This window comes from Microtus ochrogaster, chromosome 10 (genome assembly GCF_000317375.1).
Source record: "Microtus ochrogaster isolate Prairie Vole_2 chromosome 10, MicOch1.0, whole genome shotgun sequence".
NCBI lineage: Eukaryota > Metazoa > Chordata > Mammalia > Rodentia > Cricetidae > Microtus > Microtus ochrogaster.
This window is the reverse complement of record NC_022016.1, coordinates 54,790,277-54,813,726: the sequence shown is the minus strand read 5'-3', so window position 1 is coordinate 54,813,726 and position 23,450 is coordinate 54,790,277. Positions and strand designations below refer to the sequence as shown.

The 23,450-nt window shown below is 39.6% G+C and overlaps 1 protein-coding gene across 3 annotated transcripts in view; it reads left to right on the top strand.

Annotated features, from left to right (window-relative positions):
- The first annotated feature begins 254 nt into the window (after nt 1–254).
- The window catches only part of Ptp4a2 (protein tyrosine phosphatase type IVA, member 2), a 33,721-nt gene continuing 10,525 nt past the window's right edge, over nt 255–23,450 (top strand). The window contains exons 1-3 of one of the 3 annotated variants that reach the window (XM_026781964.1): nt 255–279; nt 17,722–18,419; nt 20,835–20,927. In XM_026781964.1, coding sequence (XP_026637765.1) covers nt 18,324–18,419; nt 20,835–20,927 — 189 coding nt within the window. In that variant the 5' untranslated portion in view covers nt 255–279; nt 17,722–18,323. Of the gene's footprint in view, nt 280–402; nt 469–13,608; nt 13,625–17,721; nt 18,420–20,834; nt 20,928–23,450 lie in introns of those variants that run through there. The other 2 variants (XM_005353173.2, XM_026781965.1) reach the window with 2 other exon arrangements.

Genomic DNA, 23,450 nt, shown 5'->3' with positions numbered 1-23,450 from the left:
AGCTTCCCCGCCCGGAGACCGCCATGATGGCGAGGAGGGAGGAGTGGGAGGCGGGGGGGGGGGCACAAGGCGCCCTTCGCTCGCTCCCTCCCTCCCTAGGGGAGTCGTCGCCGCCGCCGCCGCCGCTCCCGCCGCCGCCGCCGCCGCCGAGGTGACTGAGGAGAGAGGCGCCTCCTCGCTCCTGCCTCCGCCGGCCTTCAATGCCCAGTCCCCAGCTTGTCAGCACTTTTCGTTAGAATATACGTTCGGCCTTCAATGCTCAGTCCCCAGCTCGCCAGCGTGAGTGCGCCCCTCCCGGGCGGCCCCGCGCGGCGCCCGGGCCTCGGGCAGGGGAGGGCGGGAGGCGCCGCTGCCATTAGAGCAGGCCCGAGACACGTCCCCGGAAGGAGGGCCGGGCCGGGCAAGGGGCGGGGAGCGCGGCTCGAGGTGGGGGAGCGAGCGAGCGAGCGTGAAAGAATGCGGGAGAAGGTGCGTGTGCGGGCAGCATGTGTCCTTGTGGGGGCGAAGGTGTGGCGAGAGCGAGCGGGGGTGAGGAGGGAGCGTGGCGGGCGAGGTGTGCAGGGGTGCGCCTGCGTTCGTCCGGCGCGTGAGCACAGGCATCCTGGAGGCCCCTTGGTCTTTGTGTTGCTAGTGAACCTCCGTGTCCAGGGTCTAACTCGCTCAGAAACGTGGGATCCGTGAGTTGCGGTCAAGTAAGAGAAAAGGGTTTGAGTCTCCCATGACGCTGATCTTTTGCCCTTTTTTCCCTCCTTTAGTAAAAATGTATGTAAATTTCTGAATTTCTAGAGATGTCTTTGCCATCTCCCCACCCCCAATTTCCCAGCGCTCACTAATCGAGCTTGACTCCTGCCCAGGATCCCGAGTTTTTGCCGGTAGCTTATTGGGAAGCGTAAACTTTTTTTTGGTAGGTAAATGCTTAGTGTCCAGGTCAAGGATATTTAGTGAGGTAAACTGCAGTGCCTTTGAGGCTGTGACTCTCTCTTACCCTTCTGCAGGAAAGCGCCTAACAGTCGTAGTATACAATGTCGATAAGTGCCATAGTCGAGTTTCTGTCTCTGGATTTGTCACGAAATATAAAGTGACTAATGTAGTGTCATTGTAGGCATTCAGCAAATGCGTCGCTACAGCTGGATTAGTATATGTATTTACTTGTTTCCGCGCTCTGTGTTCCCGAGCAGTTTCAGACAGGAAGTGAGAGAAGTTAAGCCTTGTTAGGGTGCAAACGGAAACTAAGGCTATAGAAGAACACATTATCAGGGCTTTGTTTTCTGATCCGGACATTTTTAGTTTCGGATTGAATGGTCCGACTTTATTGTTATTGGATTTTTCTCTGTTTGCTCTTGAAGAAGGAATTACTTCGTTTCATTTGTTTTATTTTACTACTTTTAGATATTCCAAATAGGATCCTTCTTGTAGTTCAGTATGGTCTCAAAGTCTTTGTAACACAGTTTGGCTTTGAACTCTGATCTTGGTCTTCCAAATAATAAGATTATAGGTGTATAAGTAGACTGAATTGGGGATTGGAGATGAAGAATTGTTGAATTTTATACCTTAATGATGTAATCATAGATAGTAATTGGAAATATGTAAGCAAAGTTGAAGTGAAGTTGGTGCTATAGCTCTGTAATCTCCCCTTCTTTGGGGTCAGAGGATGGCCGAATCAAGGGCAGTTTGTGAAACTTTGAGAGCTTTCCTGAAAATAGTAAAAGGGAGTCTGGGGAAATAGCTCAGTGGTAGAGCACTTTCCTTGATAGAGAAATCCTAGGTTTAATTCCCAGTGTTACTACTACCAAATAATATTGGGAATAAGGAAAGTTTAAAAAAGGTGGTTCTTTTTGATAATGAGTATAGACTTACAGACAAAAATCAGTATATTACTTGAAATTAGAAATTTTACGTGTTTGTAATATCTGCTAAAATATTTTTAAGAGTGAAAAGTTTGGTTCTGTAGCCTGATTTGAAACTTACTCTGCAGCTCATGCTTGGCCTGGCATGTGTGGTAGTGCTCTTGAAGCTTCCCCAGTGCTGGGATGGCAGGCATGACCCATCAAGCTTAGGGAGAAATTAATGGTTTTCTTAGTGTCCCTTTTCTTATACTGAGCTTGAGAAGTGGTTTTGTCATTCCCTGGAAGATGGGGGTGATTAAGTAATAAGTGCCATTGTGCTACAGGTGTTTTAATACTCATTCCCTGCTCATAGCCACAATAAAGTTGGAGGATATCCTCATTGGATACCTTGGCACATTTGTGAGATGCTTGTTTGCCAGTCGCTAGGGATTTGGTGACGTGCCCCCTGGACTGTATAGTGATGGCATGAAATATATGAGGAGCAGTTACTTTGTTCAGTAACACAAGAACTGGATTAAAAATTAAGATCATCTAAAGCTCCTGATTTTTTTTCCAGGACACCAAACCATTCTCTCAGAATCGTGTCTGACTTTGAAATTTCTCGTTGTTAAAGAGTCATTCAGCAGCTTGCACACACAGGAGCTGTGGAAGCTAATGGAGAAGACTAAGTGTCTTTGAGGCAAGAGGATCATTGTAGGAGATGCTGACTTGAGGCTTTTGGGGGCCTAAGCTAGGCTTTCATGTGGGAGGAGATTCTGCCTTGAAGCTGTCTTGGGGCCCCAGGGTGTGTGCTTTGAGACAGTTTTTATGAGGCACCTGGGGTATGTCTGGAAGGAAAGTCTGATTAAAGAAATGTAGCAGACTTTCTTTTTGTTGATTTTGTGTGTTGTATGGGGTGTGTTTATTGGAGCTGAGGAGTCCACTGAAGTTGCCACTTTGAAAGTTTGTCTCTTGGGATGTGCAAATAATTAAGAGATTGCAAATCAGTTGTAAGAGAATAAATACACTTGAAAGTACTCTGTTAATTATAAGTTGGACTCCAGATGCAGAGTATTACTAAGACAACAGCTTGTTACATTTATCATCTAAAAAAGCTGGCCTTTCAGAACACCTTCACCAGTGAAAAATAGTTCAGAACTGCTGAACTGGGTATTTTCTGACTCAGAACAGAAGTCAGACCACTCCCTCTATGAGTCAGTCAAGTAATATTTAATTTGATTGAACCAAGTTTGTAGGCAGAAACCATTTACAACATCACTGAACTTTGGTGGCATTAGGGAAGGAAGAGTAAATGAATTATTTTGCTGTTTGTTTCTTTGTTTTTGTTTTTTTTTTGTTTTTGTTTTTGTTTTTCAAAAACAGTTTCTTTAGGTAAGAACTCTGGCTGGCTGTCCTGGAGTTTTCCCTCCTAGACTAGGCTGACCTTGAACTCCTGGAGATCCGCCTGCTGGGATTAAAGGGGTGTGCTACCTTTGCCCAGCCTGTGTGTTTTTTAAAGTCAAAGTTTCATATGTGTATTTATATACTTGTTGAAAATTGTGAGCAGAGTAAATTGTAATTTTTTTTCTTGAGTTAGCCCCCCCCTTACACCTAGGACCTATACTAAACTGCACTTTCAACCCTCTAAGTGAACTTTTTCTGTCCTTCACAGATAGTTTTCCATTATGTAGTAATTGCAGACTACAGTTTTGACACAAAGTTGAAATTCAGTAGGGATTTATATTACAGTTCGACCGTTTATTGGAATTTGTGGTTGGAGATCAGTAAAGCCTCTGGAGAAAGCATTGATAGAACGCTCTGACACACAGCTTTCAGACTTTATCTCTGGAGATGGAAATTCAGTTAGAGCCAAACCTAAGTAATGCATAGGTAGAAGTTGGGGATCATTAAAATTTTGAGTAGAAATCAGAACTCTGTTTAATGTGGTAGAGCAAATAAACTTAGTAAGGAGGATAGTGGTAGATTGTGGTTTGGATGCTTGTAAAGTCCATTAACCTTGCCGGGCGATGGTGGTGCACGCCTTTAATCCCAGCACTCGGGAGGCAGAGGCAGGTGGATCTCTGTGAGTTCGAGACCAGCCTGGTCTACAGAGCTAGTGCCAGGACAGGCTCCAAAGCCACAGAGAAACCCTGTCTCGAAAAACCAAAAAAAAGTCCATTAACCTTCAGTGCTCTGGGTTCCAGCATTCCCGTCTTTAGAGGCCTTTTTATGTCTGATCACAAACCATCACCTTTATGTCCACCCAGGTGACGGTTCATCAGGTAAGGGTGCTTGTTGCCAACTGACAACCTGAGCTTCATCCTTAGAGCTCACATGATAGGAGAGACAAACTGCAGGCTATTCTTTGACCTCCACACATATGCTGTGGCCCTCACAAACACACAATGGGCAAAATAAATGTAAAAAAATCATAAGTCATCACATTCTAAATTTATTAATCTTTATAGTGCTAGTCTTTCATCTTTACTAGTAAGGAGATTGGTTTATAGAGTAAATGTTGGATTCCAAATTGGTTTATAGAGTAAATGTTGGATACCTAGTTTTGGAATCTAAGCTAACAGAACAAGGTGGTGAGTGAAAAATTGTTTTCCTTTTGGAATTAAAGCTCTTACACTCCTGCTGAAGCAGTGGATGGTACTAATTTACTTTGGGAAATGGCCATTTGAATTTAATTTGTTGGATAAAGGAAGAGTTTTCCCCCTTTTACAACTTCAAAACTATTATACACAGAAGTGTCTGGTATCTTCCTGAACTGCTTTGGGCTTTGATGCCTTATCCAAAGGATTATCTGGTGTAGAGGTGAAGTGGGTGTTGTACATAAAGCTCCTGCTCTTGGAGTTGTAGAGGTCTGGGCCATTGTTAAAATAGCCATTTGCCTGCACCTCCATGAAGAAAAACTGCTTACAGCTGTAGGCTCTCTGTCTTCTTCCCACAGTCCTCAGGAAGTTGCCAGAACTTGGTGAGAAAAATAACCTTTCTGTACATTCTACACCTTTTGATGGCATTTTCCCTCTACCTTATTCTCTCTCTCTCCTCTCCCACCACCTCTTTTACCCCCTCCTTCCTGCCTCCTCCTTTCATTTTCTTTCTGAGACAGGGTCTCTCTAACTATCTGGCTGTCCTGGAATTCACTATGTAGTCCAGGCTGGTCTGGAACTCTTAGAGATCACCTGCCACCACCTCCTAGTGCTGGAATTGAAAGTGTTTACTATCACATCTGGGGACTCTTGTACTATGTTTTCTTTTTTTTTTTTTTTTTTTTTTTGTTTTTCGAGACAGGGTTTCTCTGTGGCTTTGGAGCCTGTCCTGGAACTAGCTCTTGTAGACCAGGCTGGTCTCGAACTCACAGAGATCCGCCTGTCTCTGCCTCCCGAGTGCTGGGATTAAAGGCGTGCGCCACCATCGCCCGGCTTGTACTATGTTTTCAATTATTGTAGATTTTTAAAGCATCATAATCTTTCCAAGAAAAATTATTTTGAAAAGTTGACCAGTTACACCTTAGTTTTTGTTATTTGATTGCATGTTCTTGTTTGTAAGCACCAGTTTTTATATTTAGGTTCAGCCTAGAAACTTAATTTTTATTTATGTAATTTATTTTTGTTTTTTCAAGACAGGGTTTCTCTGTGTAGCCCTGACTGTCCTGGAACTCATTCTGTAGACGAGGCTGGCCTCAAACTCACAGAGATCTGCCTGAGTGCTAGGATTAAAGGCATGCACAGGAACTTAATTTTTAATTTTTTTTTTTTTTAAGAAACATTTTTAACCTAGAGGCTGAGGATGTAAGGGAGCTTCGAAGACACTGGGTTACTATGAGGCTATGTCTCAAAATGTTCTTTTTTTAACTCTAAATCTATCAAGTATTTAAAGATGAGGCTTTACTGTGCTCCTTTCTTTGCTAGTTGAGCCTGGTCTGAAATAACACACTTTGACCATTAGAGCAATATCTTTTAGAGAAATGATGTTTAATTTCTTTCATAGTACTTTTGGATTGAAATTTCATTCCTCTCAGAATATTAATTATTTTGGCATAAAATGCACCTATGATATATTTGTTTTAGCAGTTCTGATAAATTATATTTTTATTTCTGCAGTGGTAAAAATGTTAGCTTTAAGTAATGTATCATTTGCCAGCTCAAAATCAGATCTGCTTTCTTCTAGCTGTCTTACAGCTTTAGGTAAAATTTGAACATCTTCCCCTATTGTTTTACAGGAGGTACTGTATCCTCACTTACTTGTGTGTTTAATCTATATGAATGTTTGGTGTTTATGGTTCTTAGTAGCAGGATGAGTTGATGTGTTTTCTACCTTGCATTACAGTGAAAAGCTTATCATAAGGGAACAGAGTGGCTGGTTAGTACAGAAGGATATGAGTCATCAGCAGGGTTTGTCAGCAAATTGAGAAGGATGTGATAGAGGAACAATAGATTCTAGTGACATGATTCTCCACTTCACATGTGTGGTTGCAAACAAGTTTTCATCTGATTGTTAGTTTAAATTATGTAAATATGAGAAGTACTTCAAACATGAGTCACATATGTACATATGCATGTGGTTGGTGTGTGTTCTGTGATCGATGGGAAGCTAACACAGAGCCTTTGGTATGCTAGTTAAGGTATATCCTCATTCCTGACTGTTTTGACAGAATCTTGCTATGTGACCCCGGACCCAAACTGTCAGTACTCCTGTGACAGTTTCTGAGACCTGGATGGAATTCATCATGTTCCACCATACCCAGCTAAGCTATGTTTTGTTTTGCATTTCTAGTGAGGTGAGATCTTTAGTTAAATTCTGTTTCTGGGAGAAGAAAAAAAAAATCAGTGATCAAGTGTGGTTAATGAGTATAGAATTTGTGGGGGGTTGTGTTTTGAGACAGGTTTTCTCAGTAAATAGCTTTGGGGCCTGTCCTGGAACTAGCTCTTGTAGACCAGGCTGGCCCCAAACTCACAGAGATCCGCCTGCCTCTGCCTCCTGAGTGCTGGGATTAAAGACATGCGCCACCACCACCTGGCTGAGGATATTTTTATTGTGAAGTTTTGTCTCTGTATGTATGTGTACGCGCATCTGTGTGTCTGTCTGAGGAGGCAATCCCACTCTGACAGTATTTGCTCAGTTCTTATGATCACTATTCCACTTTGGAATTTTTAAGGATCTTAAGTGCAGTTTGAACTGACCTGAAATTCTCTTGTATGGTCAAGGTCACCTCCAATGTTAATCTGGTTAACCAAAGGCTAATCTTTTCTCAGGTCACGTCAAGTCCACGTCTTTCACTGTGCTTACTTTTTCACTGTTCATACTTTTCTTTAGGAGTCTTTGCTTTCTATTAGGTGTGTGTCTCTGCATGTGTGTGTACATTTGCGTGTGACAGAGGACAATTTAATGGGAGTTGTTTCTCTCTTTGGACCCAGTGGACTCCCACTTTTATGCTTGACAGTAGGTACCTTTACAGGCTGAGCCAATTTGCTGGTTCTCTTGAAGTCTTGATCTTCTTGATCCCTTTTCATTTTTTTCCTAACCTATGTAATGTTAACATGAAAACTTCATGTTGATCTTGCAGGAAGGGGCTTGATCCTGAGTAGGGTGTGTGTGGTGTACACAGCCATACAGATGCCTGGTCACAGATTTTGGTATCATTCAGGACTGGTGGAGTCTTACAAATGGAGGAAGCATTTAGAAGAAGAGGACAAGATTGATTTGATTTTATGTTCTTAAATTAGAGTCCATGTTAAACTAAGTGGCAATAAAGATTCTTGGCAAGACATCGGCGATTTCACCAGTTTTACTTCACACTCATACATAACATACACTATTTATTTTCATTGTGAGTTTTTTAAAATTGGAAATATTTCTATGTGAAATATAACATGAAAATAACCATGCCATTATTGGACAACTAGTGATTAGATAACATATTAAAGAGACCTACAGACACATATGACTATGAAATGGGATTCATAAAAACAAGCATAGAGGAAGTGAGGTGTAACTTAACCAGTTTTCACCGAAATGTAGACAAAAATGCTCTAACAGCAGAATGTTCTGTGGGGCTCAAAACAAAGGACTTTATGCTGACAAATGGGTTTTTGGAATGTCTTATTTGGTATCCTGAACATAGAGAATTTCTTCTCCCTTTCTGGGGTGGATACTGGACAAACTGTGGTTTTTGTCAATGTATTTATCAAACTGAGAATGGAAAGTTCTGATGACCTATGCATAGCTGGGAAGTTCTGCATGACTGTATTATAGAGGCTTAAAAGGGCCATTGGGTTTTTGCTTTGCATGCTGCTCCTGTGTGGTGGGTTATTTTGAAAGGTGATTCATATAACCTTTTCCAAATGTCTGTTTTGCAACCTCAGGGAACTTGCAGCTGCCCAGTCATTTCAACTGTCCTGATGGCAGCGTAGGAAACATTTCGAAGTGGTGTTGACAGGCAGAAGCCAGGTGTCTTGGGATTTTGCTTCTGAATTTGCTTTATTAAAACTATTAACAGTTGAAAGTCAGGATTTGGGTGGGTTTGTTGGTTTGGTTTAGAATTTTGATTCTGGAGATTGAGCACTCTAGGCAAGTGCTTCTACTACATAATAATACCCTAAGCTCTCAAGTGTATCTGTTAAAGAAATAATTCAGTAAGCAGGTTTTGAATTAATGTGTATGGTGAAGTTGAAAGCTGAATTAAAATGATTAAGATTTAAATTGTTTCCTAGGGAAACTAGTCTAGTGAGATTAAAGAAATAAAGATAGAACAAGAAAAACAAATATTATGTTTATTTTGTGGCAGAGGAACTAATTGGAGGTAGTTCTTACTGTGTAAGAAGGTTACCACAGTTGTTTAGAAAATTAATGAGCATAACTTTACAATAAAAGGGGCTTGGGTGTCCTGAAATGCAAATAACTAGTCTTTAAACATAAAGCCCATAGAAAGGATGGCCTCGATACTTTCCTTTACAAATGACAGTATGGATGAGTAGAAACAATATAACAGGAGTTTAGTTTATTTTGGGTTTTTGTTTTGTTTTGTTTTGAGACAGGGTTTATCTGTGTAGCCCTGGCGGTCCTGGAACTCACTATGGAGACTAGATTGGCCTTGAACTCGTTGATTCACCTGCCTCTGCCTCCTGAGTGCATCATCACCATCTGGCCCAGCTGTTTTAATTTTTAAAAGATTTGCTGAAAACAATTAGATGAGCACCCAATGTTAGGACTGGATTATACCATTAGTTTTTTTCATATTATTAACCAGTATAATTTTTAAAAAGAAAAACATAGAAATTAACCCTAATACTGTGAATTTGCATTGCATGTATTTTTTTTGTTTTTTGTGCATTTCAAAAAAAAGATGATTGTTATTTTAAATTGTGTGTGTGCATGCACATGAGTGCAGGTGGCTGTAGAGGCCACAGTTGTTGGTTTCTCTGAAGTTGGAGTCACAGGTGGCTGTGAACTGCCCTGCATGGGTACTGGAAACTGTAGTTGGGCCTTTTGCAAGAACAGTAAAAACTCTTAAACCTCAGCCAACTCTCCAGCCCATTTTGTGTTTTGAAAGCCTCATTCTGTAGTTCAGGTTGGCCGGGAACTCACTGTAACCCAGGTTGACTTTCTAGTTTATGGGGTTTCTATTGCTTTTGCCTCCTGAGTGCTGGTATTACAGGCATGTGCCACCAGGCCCAGATGAATTTTATTTATGGAAGGAAAAATGACATTTTAGGACAAGATATTTATCTGGAGAAATGCTAATTTTTAGAGGAAAAATACATCATGCTGTTGAAAAGTACATTTTCAAATGTGGCTTGAAAAATGCTACAGCGCTTGTCTTAAAACTTTGTAGAGGAATATATCACTAAAAAGGGATTTTTCTAATCACCAGGGTACAAATTTGGAAACCCTTCCTCTTCATTTGGGTGGAAACAGGGCCCACTGGATGTGAGTGAGCAGCTGTCAGAGTGTTCTCGGAAGCAGGTGGTTGTTGGTTAATTGCTTTCCTTTCCATTTTGAGTGGCAGGCCATGTGTCTTTGCTGGTTCTGAAATGTGAAGACATTTCCTACCATCAAGGTCATAGCTTCTTTTTATAGAATGGATTATTGATTTCTGTACTGGAACTTCGTTCTCAAGTTCCCTTCTTAAAGGAGGAAGTGCAGGAGTGGGAATAAGCAAGGAGTGCCTCTGAAACTCTGAGAGCTGTTCTCTTTAACCAGTTAAAGATGCTACCCTGCTATTTTTATCTTATTTACAGATATTTTGGTTCCTGCTTTGTAAAAAACACAGCAGATATTTTATTGTCTGGGATCAGAGTCAGTGGAAGGAGGGAAATAATATGAATCTTCTAAGTTTCAAGAAGCTGTGCCCCTAGTTTCTGTTTGACAGATTGTAGCATTAGCGGATAAACAAGCTAGGTGACCCGTGCTGGAGAAAGCGGTTGTCTCAGCAGTATTCAAGTTGGAGTAAGTCAGGAAAATGAGCAATTTTAGTTTGAGACTAGTTAACCAAATGGGAAGTGTTTAATTTGTAAACATTAGTTCTCTTCAGAAGTTTTCTCAAATAATCAAAACAGTACAGTATATTTTTTCAACAGTCTCCCTATTTTTGATGGTCAAGATGATTTCGGTCTCTAGTCTGAGTAGGTGCCCATGAGTTTTAACAGTTACTCAGGACTTTGAATTTTACCTTCAGTATTTAGTGTGTGGACACAGCTTTCTAGGTTCTGCTTCAGAATGTATCTGAAGACTGACTTAAGTTATCCTCTGGGTTGTTACTGTGTTCTAAGCTGCCTTATTTCCTAGATTGTAGCAACAGGCCCCCCATATCCATCTTTGTGCTTCTACCCATATCATTTTCCAATCTGTTTTTTTTTTAAGATTTATTTATTTATTACATATACGGTGTTCTGCTTGCATGTATACTTGCAGGCCAGAAGAGGCCACCAGATATCATTACAGATGGTTATGAGCCACCATATGGTTGCTGGGAATTGAACTCAGGACCTCTGGAAGAGCAGTCAGTGCTCTCAAGACTCTGAGCCATCTCTCCAGCCCCCCTCCAATCTGTTTTTATAAAGCAGCTGGAGTGATCTCTTACTTAAAACAAATTGTCATTTTTGAAAGAAACTGTTAATTGGCTTCATTTGAGGGTCATTGTTTTCTGAATGAAAGCCAAAACCTTATGGAGCCTATAAGGCTCTCACTTCTGACTCTGCATTTCTTTGTCCTCTTTTCCAGTAGCACTGGCCCTCCTGTTTTTCCTGGAACACCCAAGGCATGTCATTTATGATTGTAACTACAGCTTATCTGCTTGTCTAAAATGCTCTTGAGTATTTTTTTGGATCACACCCTCTAGGCTTGGTTAAAATGTCACTCTTCTAGCAAGTTCTTTCTTTTTAAAAAATTGGAATCCCTGTTTCTTCTGGAACTACAGATTGTTTTGCTTTGCATTTTTCTCTAAGGAGTGGTACTATATTTATCTTTTTCCCACTAAAATACAAAATTTATTCCAATAGAGAAATTTTTTGTTTTTGTTACTTGCTTTTTGCCTTAAGAGTATATGACATAGTATAAATCCAGTAAATATTTAAATTAATATATCTTATCTAGACACAAATTTTAGGTCATCTGGATAAATTCAGATTAGGTCATTTGTGTTTATTTTAGTGGGAGATTCAGATACTTTTGTTCATGAAGGTCGGATTTCTTTTAGGGAAAGTGCGAGGTTTTGGCGGAGCATACAGTGTACATTTGGCTTTAAATTGCCTGACCATAGAGACTACTCAGACTCATTTGTATGACTTTCTGTCAAAAAAATAACAGTATGTAAACCTGTGTTTTAGACTTTGGGGTTCAGGTTCTATTTCCTTCTGTCCAGAATTCTTTTATTGTGCATTTATATTCTTTTTTTTTTTAAGTTTTTCGAGACAGGGTTTCTCTGTAGCTTTGGAGCCTGTCCTGGCACTAGCTCTTGTAGACCAGGCTGGCCTAGAACTCACAGAGATCCGCCTGCCTCTGCCTCCCGAGTGCTGGGATTAAAGGCGTGCGCCACCACCGCCCGGCCTGTGCATTTATATTCTAATGTGCTGTTTTAATTTGGTGAATACTGGCATAGGTCATCACATTAGAGGCTTATATGACTTGAAGCTGAAAGAGGTGGAAAGCTTGATAGGAGTTGATTGAAGTTATTAAGATCGGATCAAATTAAATAGGGCTGATCTCTCATGCCTTTGAAATGTTGTATTCAGAGTTGAACAGGACTGTAGTTGCTAAGGCATGACTTGAAATTTGCTGAGTCTTTAACAAATATGAAAACTTCTCAGAACTGTAGTAGTTACAGACTTACAGACTTGCCTGGGACAGAGGGACTAGCCCTCTGGAAGTATTTTCTAACCCTGTGATTATTATAGCATTGTTTGGAACATAAATTTAAGTCATTAGAGATTCTTTATCACCCTAGAATTTTTTTTTTTAAAGATATGTAGTATTACCTGGAAAAGCTAAATTCATCCAAAAGGTGTATGTTAAGATAAGCAAATTATGCTTCTGTCCTTCAGCTCCTCCCCACCCTTTCTCTGCCTCCAGGAAACCTTACCCCCTTGTCTTTTTAACCTTTCAGATAGTCCATGGTTGTGGAAGTGCACACGTGCATTTCTAAAAGCATACCATTTACTCTGCCCTGCATCTTTAAATTTGCTTTAAATTAGTGTCTTTCATATATCTTTACATATTTGTTTATTGTATAGATATAGTTTACTACCTTTGCCTAGTTCTCCATTTTAAGACTATACCCTGCTGCTGGGCGGTGGAGGCACATCCCTTTAATCCCAGCACTTGGGAGGAAGAGGTGGTGGAATCCTGAGTTCAAGTCCAGCCTGGTCTACAAAGTGAGTTCCAGGACAGCCAGGGGCTGCACAGAGAAACCTTATTTTGAAAAAGAAAAACCATACATACATATACTCCAGTTAAAGGATGGGTACTGGGTTATTTCATACAAGTTGGCTGTAGATTCTCATTTAGATACAAGCAGTAGAATACTGACCCCCGGATTTATCTCTTTGCTTTATACCCTCAGAGTTTTAAGTAGTTTCCATACTGTCTCAGCTAGTTAGGACTCTGCTTGCTTGCCTATTCTTCTAAACCCCTACATCCTTCCCCTCTACTCTCTATCCCTTCTTTCTAGCCCTCCGCTTAGATCAAAGAGATTAAAGGGGTTTCTTTTCAATTCTTCTGTGACAGTATATTCTTTTGCTGAAATTTAAATATTACATAAAAATGGAATTGTATCAAATATAACTTTCTTTTTAGCCGTGTATATGTCTATGGAGGTATATACCAGTGTGAGAGTGCTATTGGAGGCCAGCTTTATTGTGAACTAACTGCCTGACATGGGTGCTGGGAACAGTGTTAGATTCTGCACTGTTTGAGTATTCTAGCTGTGGTAGATTATGTTGGAGATTTTGTTTTAAAAACAGGTTGTTTGCTTTGCATTGAGTGTCAACTGCAGTTAACATTAGTTCATCTGAAATGATAGGTGCAAAGCTTGTACTGTTTGGTGTGTAATGGAACTCCAGGGAGAATGGGTGGGACAGAAACTTGCTTTTATTATGTGTCTGTGAATTTTGATAGAACATACTGTTTCTTTTGGCAGAAATTCTGTTGTTGGAGCTCTTCAGTATTAAGAATTGAAAATCTAATAAAAAGCTATCATTGTCCCTGGAAATGGCTCTTCCAAAATGAAGTAAGAGGAAGAAGATGGGATAAAGCTTGTTTTGTTTGCTCAGCAGGCAAACACCAGAGACTAGGTAGAGAATTTGATGCTAGGACTCTTAGCTTTTAAGTCTGACTGCCGCTACAATGCAAGCCTTTTAGTGCCTCAGCTCAGCTGGTACACATTAGCTGTGATAACACTGAACCAAAAGATTCAAATGTAGGTTAGAATTTCCTTGTGTTTTGCTGCGCAGTGTATGCAAACCATTGTTTTTGAGTAGTTTCTTATAATCTTTTCCTCACAGAAGGCAGCAGTTACAGATACTTGAAGAAAAGTTAGACTTGCATGTAGAAAGAATCGGTCTTGAAGAATATGTGAGTGCATCCAAAATGGAAGGAAAAAAAATAAGTCAGGAGATCTAGGCTCTTGTTCCTAATTAATAGTGTTGGTCTTAAAAACATTTAGCCTATTTGAACAAGATCTTTGAATTTTTAAAAGGTCAGACTAGTTTATATCTGCATTTCTCCCAGCTTTGCTCTAAAACTCCTTGGCCGCACAAGAGGAGTGTTCTGTAAAATGTCTTGTGTAATCCTGTAATTGAGATTGCAACTAGAATCGAGAATTATAAGACTAGTCATAGACAGTTTTTCTTTTCTTTTCTTTCCTTTCCTTTTTTTTTTTTTTTTTTTGAGACAGGGTCTCTCTATGTAGCCCTGGTTGTCCTGGAACTTTGCTATGTAGACCTGGCTGGACTTCCAGAGATCTGTAGTTAGTCTGGTCAAAAATTTCTGTGTACCAAGAATGACCTTGAATTTGCCCCCCCCCCCTTATCCTGAGATAGAGTTTTACTGTATAGTCATAGTTGTTCTATAACTCACTCTGTACACCAGGCTGACTTCCAACTCAAGAGATCCTCCTGCCTCTGCCTCCTAAGTGCTAGAAATTAAAGGCGTGAACCACCACTGCACAGCTCTCTTTCTTTTTTTAAGACAGGGTCTCAACTCTGTAGCCCTGACTGGCTAGGAATTTGCTGTATAGAGCAGGCTGACATTTGGTTGCTTCTGCCTCCTGTGTGCTGGTTTAAAGATACACACCACAAAGCTGGACCATATTTTAGGAATGTTTTAGTTTTGTATCCATGGTAATATCACAAATAATGCCATTTATAAAACGAGAATATAAGAAAGATGTGAGAATAGAAGATGTTTGTCAGTCCAGGTTCTCTGTATTTCACTTTCTTCACTAAGTGACTTGCACCAATATATCTTTCATATTCTTTTCTATCTGGACATATACAGCCTTTATTTTTATTTTCTGTGCTGGGGATAGAACCTGAGGCCTTGTGCATGCTGGACAAGCCCTCTGTCACTGAAATGTACCCAGCACAAATATATTTTTGTTACAAATTTAATATATTTTTTGAGACAAAGTCTAAAAATGTAGCCCTGGCTGGCCTGGAACTTGGTGATCCTTCTGCTTCTGCTTCTCAAGTACTAGAATTTACAGACCTGTGCCACTATGCCCAGCTTTTAAAATTATTATTACACTAAGTTTTGCAGTGCTGGGATATCAAACCCAGGGTTTTATGCCTGTTGGGCAGTCATGCTACCTCTGGGCTATACTTTCAGCCTTGAAACATCAAATAAGCATTTAGTTATTGGTGATTTATATATAGATGAGCCAAGAAAAAGAACTTCTTAGACCATGTCCCTGTTTCCAGAGGAACCTATCATCTGACTGAGCCTGTTTGTAATGAAAATCTTAAACTATTTCAAAGCAGCAGGCCTAAAATAAAATTAGGATTCTGCTACTGCTCTGACTTACCTTGTGTTTTAGTAATATTTGGAGAGAAGAATGCTGTGGGATCACTGACCTTCAGATAGCTTTTTTTTTTTTTTTAATATATGTGGGTGTTTTGCTTGTATGTGTAGCTGCTCCTAACATGAATGCAAGAGAAGAGCCTTCAGAGGCTAAGAGAGAGGGTGTCAGGTTGTCTGGAACTGGAGCCACAGACAGTTGTCAGCTGCAGTGTGGATGCTGGAAACCAAACCCGGGTCCTCTGAAAAACCAAGAAGTACTCTTAACTACGGATTTCACATTCCTTTTTTCCTTTTATTTTTTTTTTAAGATTTATTTATTTATTATGTATACAACATTCTGCCTCCATGTATGCCCACACACCAGAGGGGGGCGCCAGATCTCATTACAGATGGTTGTGAGCCACCATGTGGTTGCTGGGGATTGAACTCAGGGCCTCTGGAAGAGCAGAAGGTGCTCTAAACCACTGAGCCATCTCTCCAGCCCTCCTTTTTTCCTTTTAAAATTGTTTTTTTTTTAAGGCCTGGAGAGATAATGGCTCAATGCTTGTTCCAGAGAGCCCAGATCCCCAGCACCCACTAGGTGTCTCACAACTATCTATAACACCAGTTCTAGGCCCTCTTCTGGCCTCCATAGACATTACATGTACATGATGTAAAGATATGCAGGCAAAACACAGAAAAAATAATAAGTCCTAAAGTTTTTTTTGTTTTATTTGTTTATTTTTTTAGGTTTTTCTAGATGGTTTTTCTGTGGAGCCTTGGCTGTCCTGGAACTAGCTATGTAAACCAGGCTAACCTTGAACTCATAGAGATTGGTTTGTCTCTGCCTTCTTAGTGCTGAGATTAAAGGTGTGCTCCACCACACCCAGCTCCATAATTATTTTTTGAAAGATTTATTAATACTTATCTAACCTTATTTGTGTATGTGTGCTGGGTATGCACATATGAATGAATGTAGGTGCCCTTGGAGGCCCGAGGTTTTTCATCTCTCTGGAGCTGGAATCACAGGGTATTGGGAGCTGCCCAGTGTGATACTGAAATTTGAAGTTGGGTTCTTTTTTTTTTTGCAGTATACTCTCTCAACCAGTGAACCATCTCTCCAGCCCTAGAAAGGGTCTTACTGTGTAGCCCTGGCTGTCCTGTAATAACTCATTTTTTAGACCAGGCAGGCCTCATAACAGAAATTCATCTTTCTTTACTTCCCAAGTGCTGGGATTAAAGGCATGTTTCTCCAACTCCATTTTTTTTTTTGAAAAAAATTTCCTACATTATTTTTGGTATAGGGTCTCACTATGAAGCTATGTAACCAAGGAGGGCCTAAAAATTCACATTCCAGTCTCAACTTCCTGAGAGCTGAGATTACAGGTGCACTGTACCATGCCTGCTGATTCTGTAATCTTGAGGCGGTGATGTGAAAAATAGTAGTAAGGGTAAAGTGGGCTGGAAATAAGAGGTTGAGTTTGTACATGAGTGGTCAGCAGACAGTGGTGGTAGATCACAAAAACCACAGGGCTAATAGAAGACTTTAGATTGAGACCCAATTAATTCAGGTGACTTGAGACAAGTCCTTTTACTTCTTTTCACATAAATAAATAAATAAACAAGCAAGCTGCAGGGGTGGGGGAGCCCAGACTTGCCCTCTTCTTTTTTTCCCATTTATTTGTTTGTTTGTTTGTTTGTTTATTCAGGCATGCCTTCTTGAACTTGCTGTGCAGCCAAGAATGATCTTCCTGTTTCTACCTTTCATGTGCTAGATTACTGGACATATGCCACCGTACCCAGTTTATGAGGTGCTGGTGATCATACTAGGCTTGTGGATGCTAGGCAAGCACTCTACCAGCTAAGTTACAGCTCCAGCCCTAAAATAAAATATTTGACATGCTAATGGATTAGTATTATAATTGCTGAGGAGGGCAATGTGTACAATTTAATAAGATCAGATCTTTGAAGTAGGATTTTGTTAAATGTCCTCAGCCTATTTACAGATAGATACCGTATTTTAAACAAAGAATACATGTGAAAGGTATATCAGAAGCAGGAAAATATAGTATTTTTGTGATCTGAACAGCTAAAAGTTGTTCAATGAAAGTTTTCAAGTAATTTAGGATTTGAATGAATTTTTAAGATCTAGACATTGAAAAATGAGTTAGAAATAAGTTATTCTCCCATTATCTGTATTGAATCCGTTTTGAAAAAAGATGTAAGACTGGTGTTTAAGACTCTGTGTGTGCACCCTTCTAATCTTTACAGGTGGCTGTCATTGGTCTCCTTTGACCTATCTTGGGCTCTTAGAGAATGCGTTCTTATTTAAGAGTTCATGTTTACTTTGTTATTAGTCTCACTTCCTTTTTCGTATGCTTCTCTTCTCCAGGTTTTTCGTTGGAATATACGTTGCACATTTATGGCGATTCTGAGTGTGAGGGCAGACTTCTGCCAGGCTCAGCACAGCATTTTCGCTGACAAGTGAGCTTGGGGGATATATGTGCCATAATTAACATTGCCTTGAAGACTCTGGACACCGAGACTGGCCTCAGAAGTAGTAGGCTTTTTTTTCTTTTTAATTGCAAGCATATTTCTTTTAATGACTCCAGTAAAATTAAGCATCAAGTAAACAAAAGTGGAAAAGAACCTACACTTTTAACTTGTCTCACTAGTGCCTAAATGTAGTTTAAAGGCTGCTTAAATTTTGTATGTAGTTGGATTTTTTGGAGGCTGAAGGTATCCATCTGCAGACATTGAGGCCCAAGTTGAATTTGGATTGAAGTGGATTCTGAATACTTCTGCCTGTGTTGAAGAGAGAAACTTTATAAGGAGTAAACAAGTTGAATAGAGAAAATAGTGATCAATAATAGGCATTTTAGTGGTCTTTTTAATGTTTTCTGCTGAGGAACATTTCAAGATTTATTGAAGCCCCCCAACCCCATTTTCCTTGTTACACTCACACACGCACGCTCACACTTTTTATTTGCCATAATGAACCGTCCAGCCCCTGTGGAGATCTCTTACGAGAACATGCGTTTTCTGATAACTCACAACCCCACCAACGCTACTCTCAACAAGTTCACAGAGGTAAGATTGTAGCGTAGTCTACTTTTGGGATTGATTTATAGTTAATCCTATTAAAATTAACATTAAATTGTGTGATCTAACTATAAATGGTTTATCCTATCATAGTTTATATTGGGTTGAATTGTTACTATAGAGTTTTTTGAAAGAATACTTAGGAAATTTGGGGATACTATGATTAGTACTTTAAATCTTATGTTCTTTCTCCATTTATTGGCAGTACTTTCTGTCATTTTCAGTAATAAAACACATTTGTTGAGCACAGTATATACTCAACATTGTAGTAGTAAGCACTGAGTGCTGTTTCTGTCTAGGTACAAAAATTTGATATGACACAGGCACTCTTGTTCCCTTCCTCTTACAGATAGTACCACTCATTTTCAAAGCCATTTATTTAGTTTGCCCAGTGGCTCGTTGTATTTGGTAGAACTGACACTGAAGTCAGTCATACTGACACTCAGGTTAAGGGGTGGATGAGATGGGTAAAGGAGCCAGCTGTCAGGTAGGACAACCTGAGTTTTATCCTCGGGACTATGACAACTCATTCCCCCAAGTTGTTCTCTGACACCTCCACACACATGCTACAACAAATTACATTAAATTAAATTTAATGTACATTAAATTAAAATGTAATAATTAAAGAAATAAACTTATGTTATACTTCAAATCTCAGTGAAAAGATACTCCAAACTACTTAGTAACAGTAGTTAGCACAATATAGGAACCCAGAAACTTGGGGAAGGAAGTGGTCATGGGTAGTAGAACAGATTCTCATTCCCCTCCCCCCACCTTTTATAATGAAGAAACTCTACTCTTTAGCAAATATTTGAATGTAAAATTTTTAATCTTTTATAGATTATATCGTCAAATGCAAATTCTGTTGATGTGTAGGTAGAGCAGCTGGGACTCTCATTTTATTGAGGGAAAAGCTGATGTCAAATAGATTTTTTTGAGACAGGATTTCTCTGTAATAGCCCTGGTTGTCCTGAAACTCACTCTGTAGACCAGGCTGGCCTTGAACTCACAGAGATCCACCTGCCTCTGCCTCCGAAGTACTGGGGTTAAAGTTATGTGCTATCACTGCCCAGCTGAAATTAATTTTTAAAATTCCTAGCTGGGAGCTGGTGAGATGGTTCAGTGTGTAAAGGTACTTAACCACCAAACCTAATGGCCATCAACCCATATGGAAGGGAGAGAACTGAAATTTGAAAATTGTCTTAGAATCTCCATGTGTGCATTGCAGTATGTTCATAAGCATAGGCACAAAAATGAATAAATGTAAATAAATATTTTTAAAGACAGGGTCTCACTATATGGCCCTGTCTGTCCTTGAACTCTAGAGATCTGCCTGACATTGCCTCTGGAGAGCCATTCCTGGCTGTATTTTCTGTTTAAAAGAGCAAGGCATTTGTCTATAATTTTAAATCACTTTTTCTTCCTAATTTCAAAATTAAACTTTTGTGCTTTAGAAAATCAATAAATGCTTATTACACAAATACCAAAACATACAAAAAAGCAAAATAAGAGCCAGGCTTGGTGTTGAATACCCTTAATCCAGCAATCAGAAGACAGAGGCAGGCCCGTATCTTGAGTTTGAGGCCAGACTGGTCTACAAAGGCAACTAGGGTTATTACACAGAAAAACCTTGTCTTGAAAAGCAATCAAGAACAAAGTCCAGGTAAACAAAAGCAAAATAATATAAACCAAAAACCAAATTAACTAGGCGTGGCAGAGCAAACCTTTAATCCCAACACTGGGAGGCAGAGGTAGGCAGATCTTTGAGTTCAAGGTTAGTCTGGTCTGCAGAATAAGTTTCAGGACAGCTAGGACAGTTACACAGAGAAACCCTGTCTCAAAAAAATAAAAACAAAACAAAAAATAATGAATTGCTAAATAACTTGGCTTCTAGATTTTCCCCCCTACATGTTATGTATGCTTATAAGTACACATATGTAAGATCATACCACATATTTAAAACTTTCCCCAGTCTCTTCAGTATTACTTTTATAGCTATCATAATATTTGTATGGGTGTACCATCCCTCAGCCATTTCCTTTCTTGGGAACATTAATAAACATTTCTAGTGTTTAGCATTTTGTTCTACTTATGATGAAGATGCTGTGTAAGCTGTTCTGTCTTAGTTACCTCTTTACAATGAAATCCCAAGAATAGAATTTGTAGGTCAGTGTGTGTATGAACTATAAAGTTTTTGTGCTGTGCTACTACTGCCCTTTTAGAAAGATGACTCTTCCCACAAGGAGTGTGTCTGTTACGTGTTGCTGCAGTGAGATCAGTTTTGAACTTTGCCTAAGAATGACACCACATAGTTTCTGTTTATAATAGTACATTTAAAAAAAAAAAAAATCAGGCTTCAGAGCTCCCAAAAAGTTTCCCCTTTTTTTTTTTTTTTTAATAAAGGAACTTAAGAAGTACGGAGTGACAACTTTGGTTCGAGTTTGTGATGCTACATATGACAAAGCTCCAGTTGAAAAAGAAGGAATCCACGTTCTAGTGAGTATATAACGTGTAATGATTGTTGTGTCTCTTATACCTGTTTAAGGTATTGGCGGAACAAAGAACAAAGTTAAATTAAGGGAAAAAAAATTTAGGACCAGGGAATTGAGGGGGATGTATCTGACCTGTTTGAAGTGGATCCTTTAATTCAGCTCTCTGGAACTCACTAGAATTCTTTGGGTTTGTGAAAACAGAAGTTTTAGACACATATATTATATAATGACTGACATATTTTTGTACAATGAAAAAAGTATTTTTAAGACTATGGAAGGCAGCATGAGAGAGAAATTTGATCTGAAATTTGTTTGGTGAGGTTGTTTTTTTTTAAACTGGCAAAACCTCTCAGCTATCAAACAGTATCAGAGATCTTTGAGAAGGATAAGATTTTACTTTAGTTACTGATTATAAAATGACAGAGAACTTACTTGATTGGCACCCAGAGCTACTCTTTAGGGTCCTCCATAGTCGCTGAAGGTTGCATTTGCCTTTTGCTGTTTAATGCAGGGCCTGCCAGGCGCCAGAAGATCCTGTGGTCTAAGAAATCTGTAGGAAGACAAGCCTACCTTGACCTGAGCAGCTAGGCTGTTGATTCCAGCGATTCTGTCCACGTCTGGAGATCTTTAGTTTAGATGAAAGGCAGTTTTGCCCAATGGCAATGGTCAGCACTTGGCAGTCGAAGCCAACTGCGGACAGATTTGTCTTCTGTCTTCTTTGGAGGAAGTAGTGTGCTGCTACTAGGAGCCAACGTGTCTCTTTTGTTATGAAAAGTTTTTTATTAATTAAATATTTAAATATCACATTCCCCAGATCTCTTAGCAATTGAGGGCTGTATATTAGGTATAACTACCATATAGAATCCGCTTGAAGAGCTGGGTCTGAGCTTGACTGTACTGGCTCTTAACAGGTAAGATTACACTTGTAAAAAGGCAGAAAGAAGAAACTCCGTGCAATAGAACGTTAATGGCAGAACTGACAATAGTAGAGAACAGCTTAATATATTTTAAATGAGGGTTGTATTAAATACAGAGTATTCTTGTAAGAGACTTAAAAGTACATACCAGTTTAAAACATGAGACTTATTGTTTTTGTAGTCTGAAATGAGGTGTAATGAACAATTATAACATTAAGCATAGGTGTATTTAAGTTACACGTATGATCACGTATAGAGAGTGAACAAGAATTGGGCGAAGTGGATGCTCTTGCTGGTCATGGCACCAAAATGTAATGGAAAAATTAAAAATGCTGCAGGATCCCCGGTGGCAGTAGGCAGCAGAAATGCTATAGGTCCCAAGAGACAGAGACGTGGATAGGCACGACATGCAGAGTGAGGTTGAATTCAGGGGGTTATGGAGGGGAAGGAAAAGGGGAGAAGGGGAGGGATGGAGGGAGGGGAGAAGAGGAGAGAGAGACAGAGAAGGGAGGGGAAGCTGAGAAGTGGGGAGCGAGGCAGGAACTCAGGCCAAAAGCTGAAGATCAACCTGCCTCAGCCGATGGGGGATGGAGTAGGCGTGACTTGTCTCTTTTTTTTTTTTTGGTTTTTCGAGTCAGGGTTTCTCTGTGGCTTTGGAGCCTGTCCTGGAACTAGCTCTGTAGACCAGGCTGTGTGACTTGTCTCTTAAAGAGACACAACAATCATTACATTATGTCTTTGTTTGTTCCTACAAATATATACTGACATATACTGACATTCTCAAACACTGATATTTATGAACCTTGTTACTCAGGTGCCAAGTTAATAGGCAGTTTTGATAGCAGTCTTTTTGTTTCTTTGGATTAATACATGAGCAGCATTATTCATAGTGTCTTTGGAGTCTACAACTGCAATGTATTTTTAACAAATGTAAAGCAAAATTGAGTATATACATTTATTTCTAAAACATGGAAATTTGGGACTGGGGAATATCTCAGAGGATGAAGTGCTTTTGTCAAAGCATGTGAACTTGAGATTGACCCTCAGAATCTAAACTAAAAGACCATGTCTCAGAAATTGTAGGAAAAAAAAAAGAGGGTGGGTATGGCAGCTCCTGTCTTTATTTAATTCCAGCATTTAGGAGGCAGAAGCAGGAGGCTCTCTCTGATTTCAAAATCATCTTGGTTCACATAGTTTCAGGCCAGCCAAAGCTACCACAGTGAAACCCTGTCTCAAGACTCCCCACGTGCTCATACACACAATAAAAACTGTCATTCTTGTATTTTGGAGATTAATGCAGTATTTAGCTTTTGTTTCTAGGCTACTGATTTGAATATAACAAAGTAATTTCCATCAGAAATACTTCATATGGTAATATCCTCTTCCATTTTGTAAGTACTAGATTAGTGACTTAATATTTTGTGGATAATTTGTAGAGAACAAAAAGACAGGCAAAAATCATCTAAAGATTGGGAGAAGGCATCTTAGTATAGAATAACGCTTCAGTAGGTTTCTTTAGGAGCTCTAGTAGGGTTAGAGTTAGTTCATTTTGAATACAAAGCAAGTTTGCCAACTGCTATTTTTTTACAGACAATAAGAGACTCAATTAG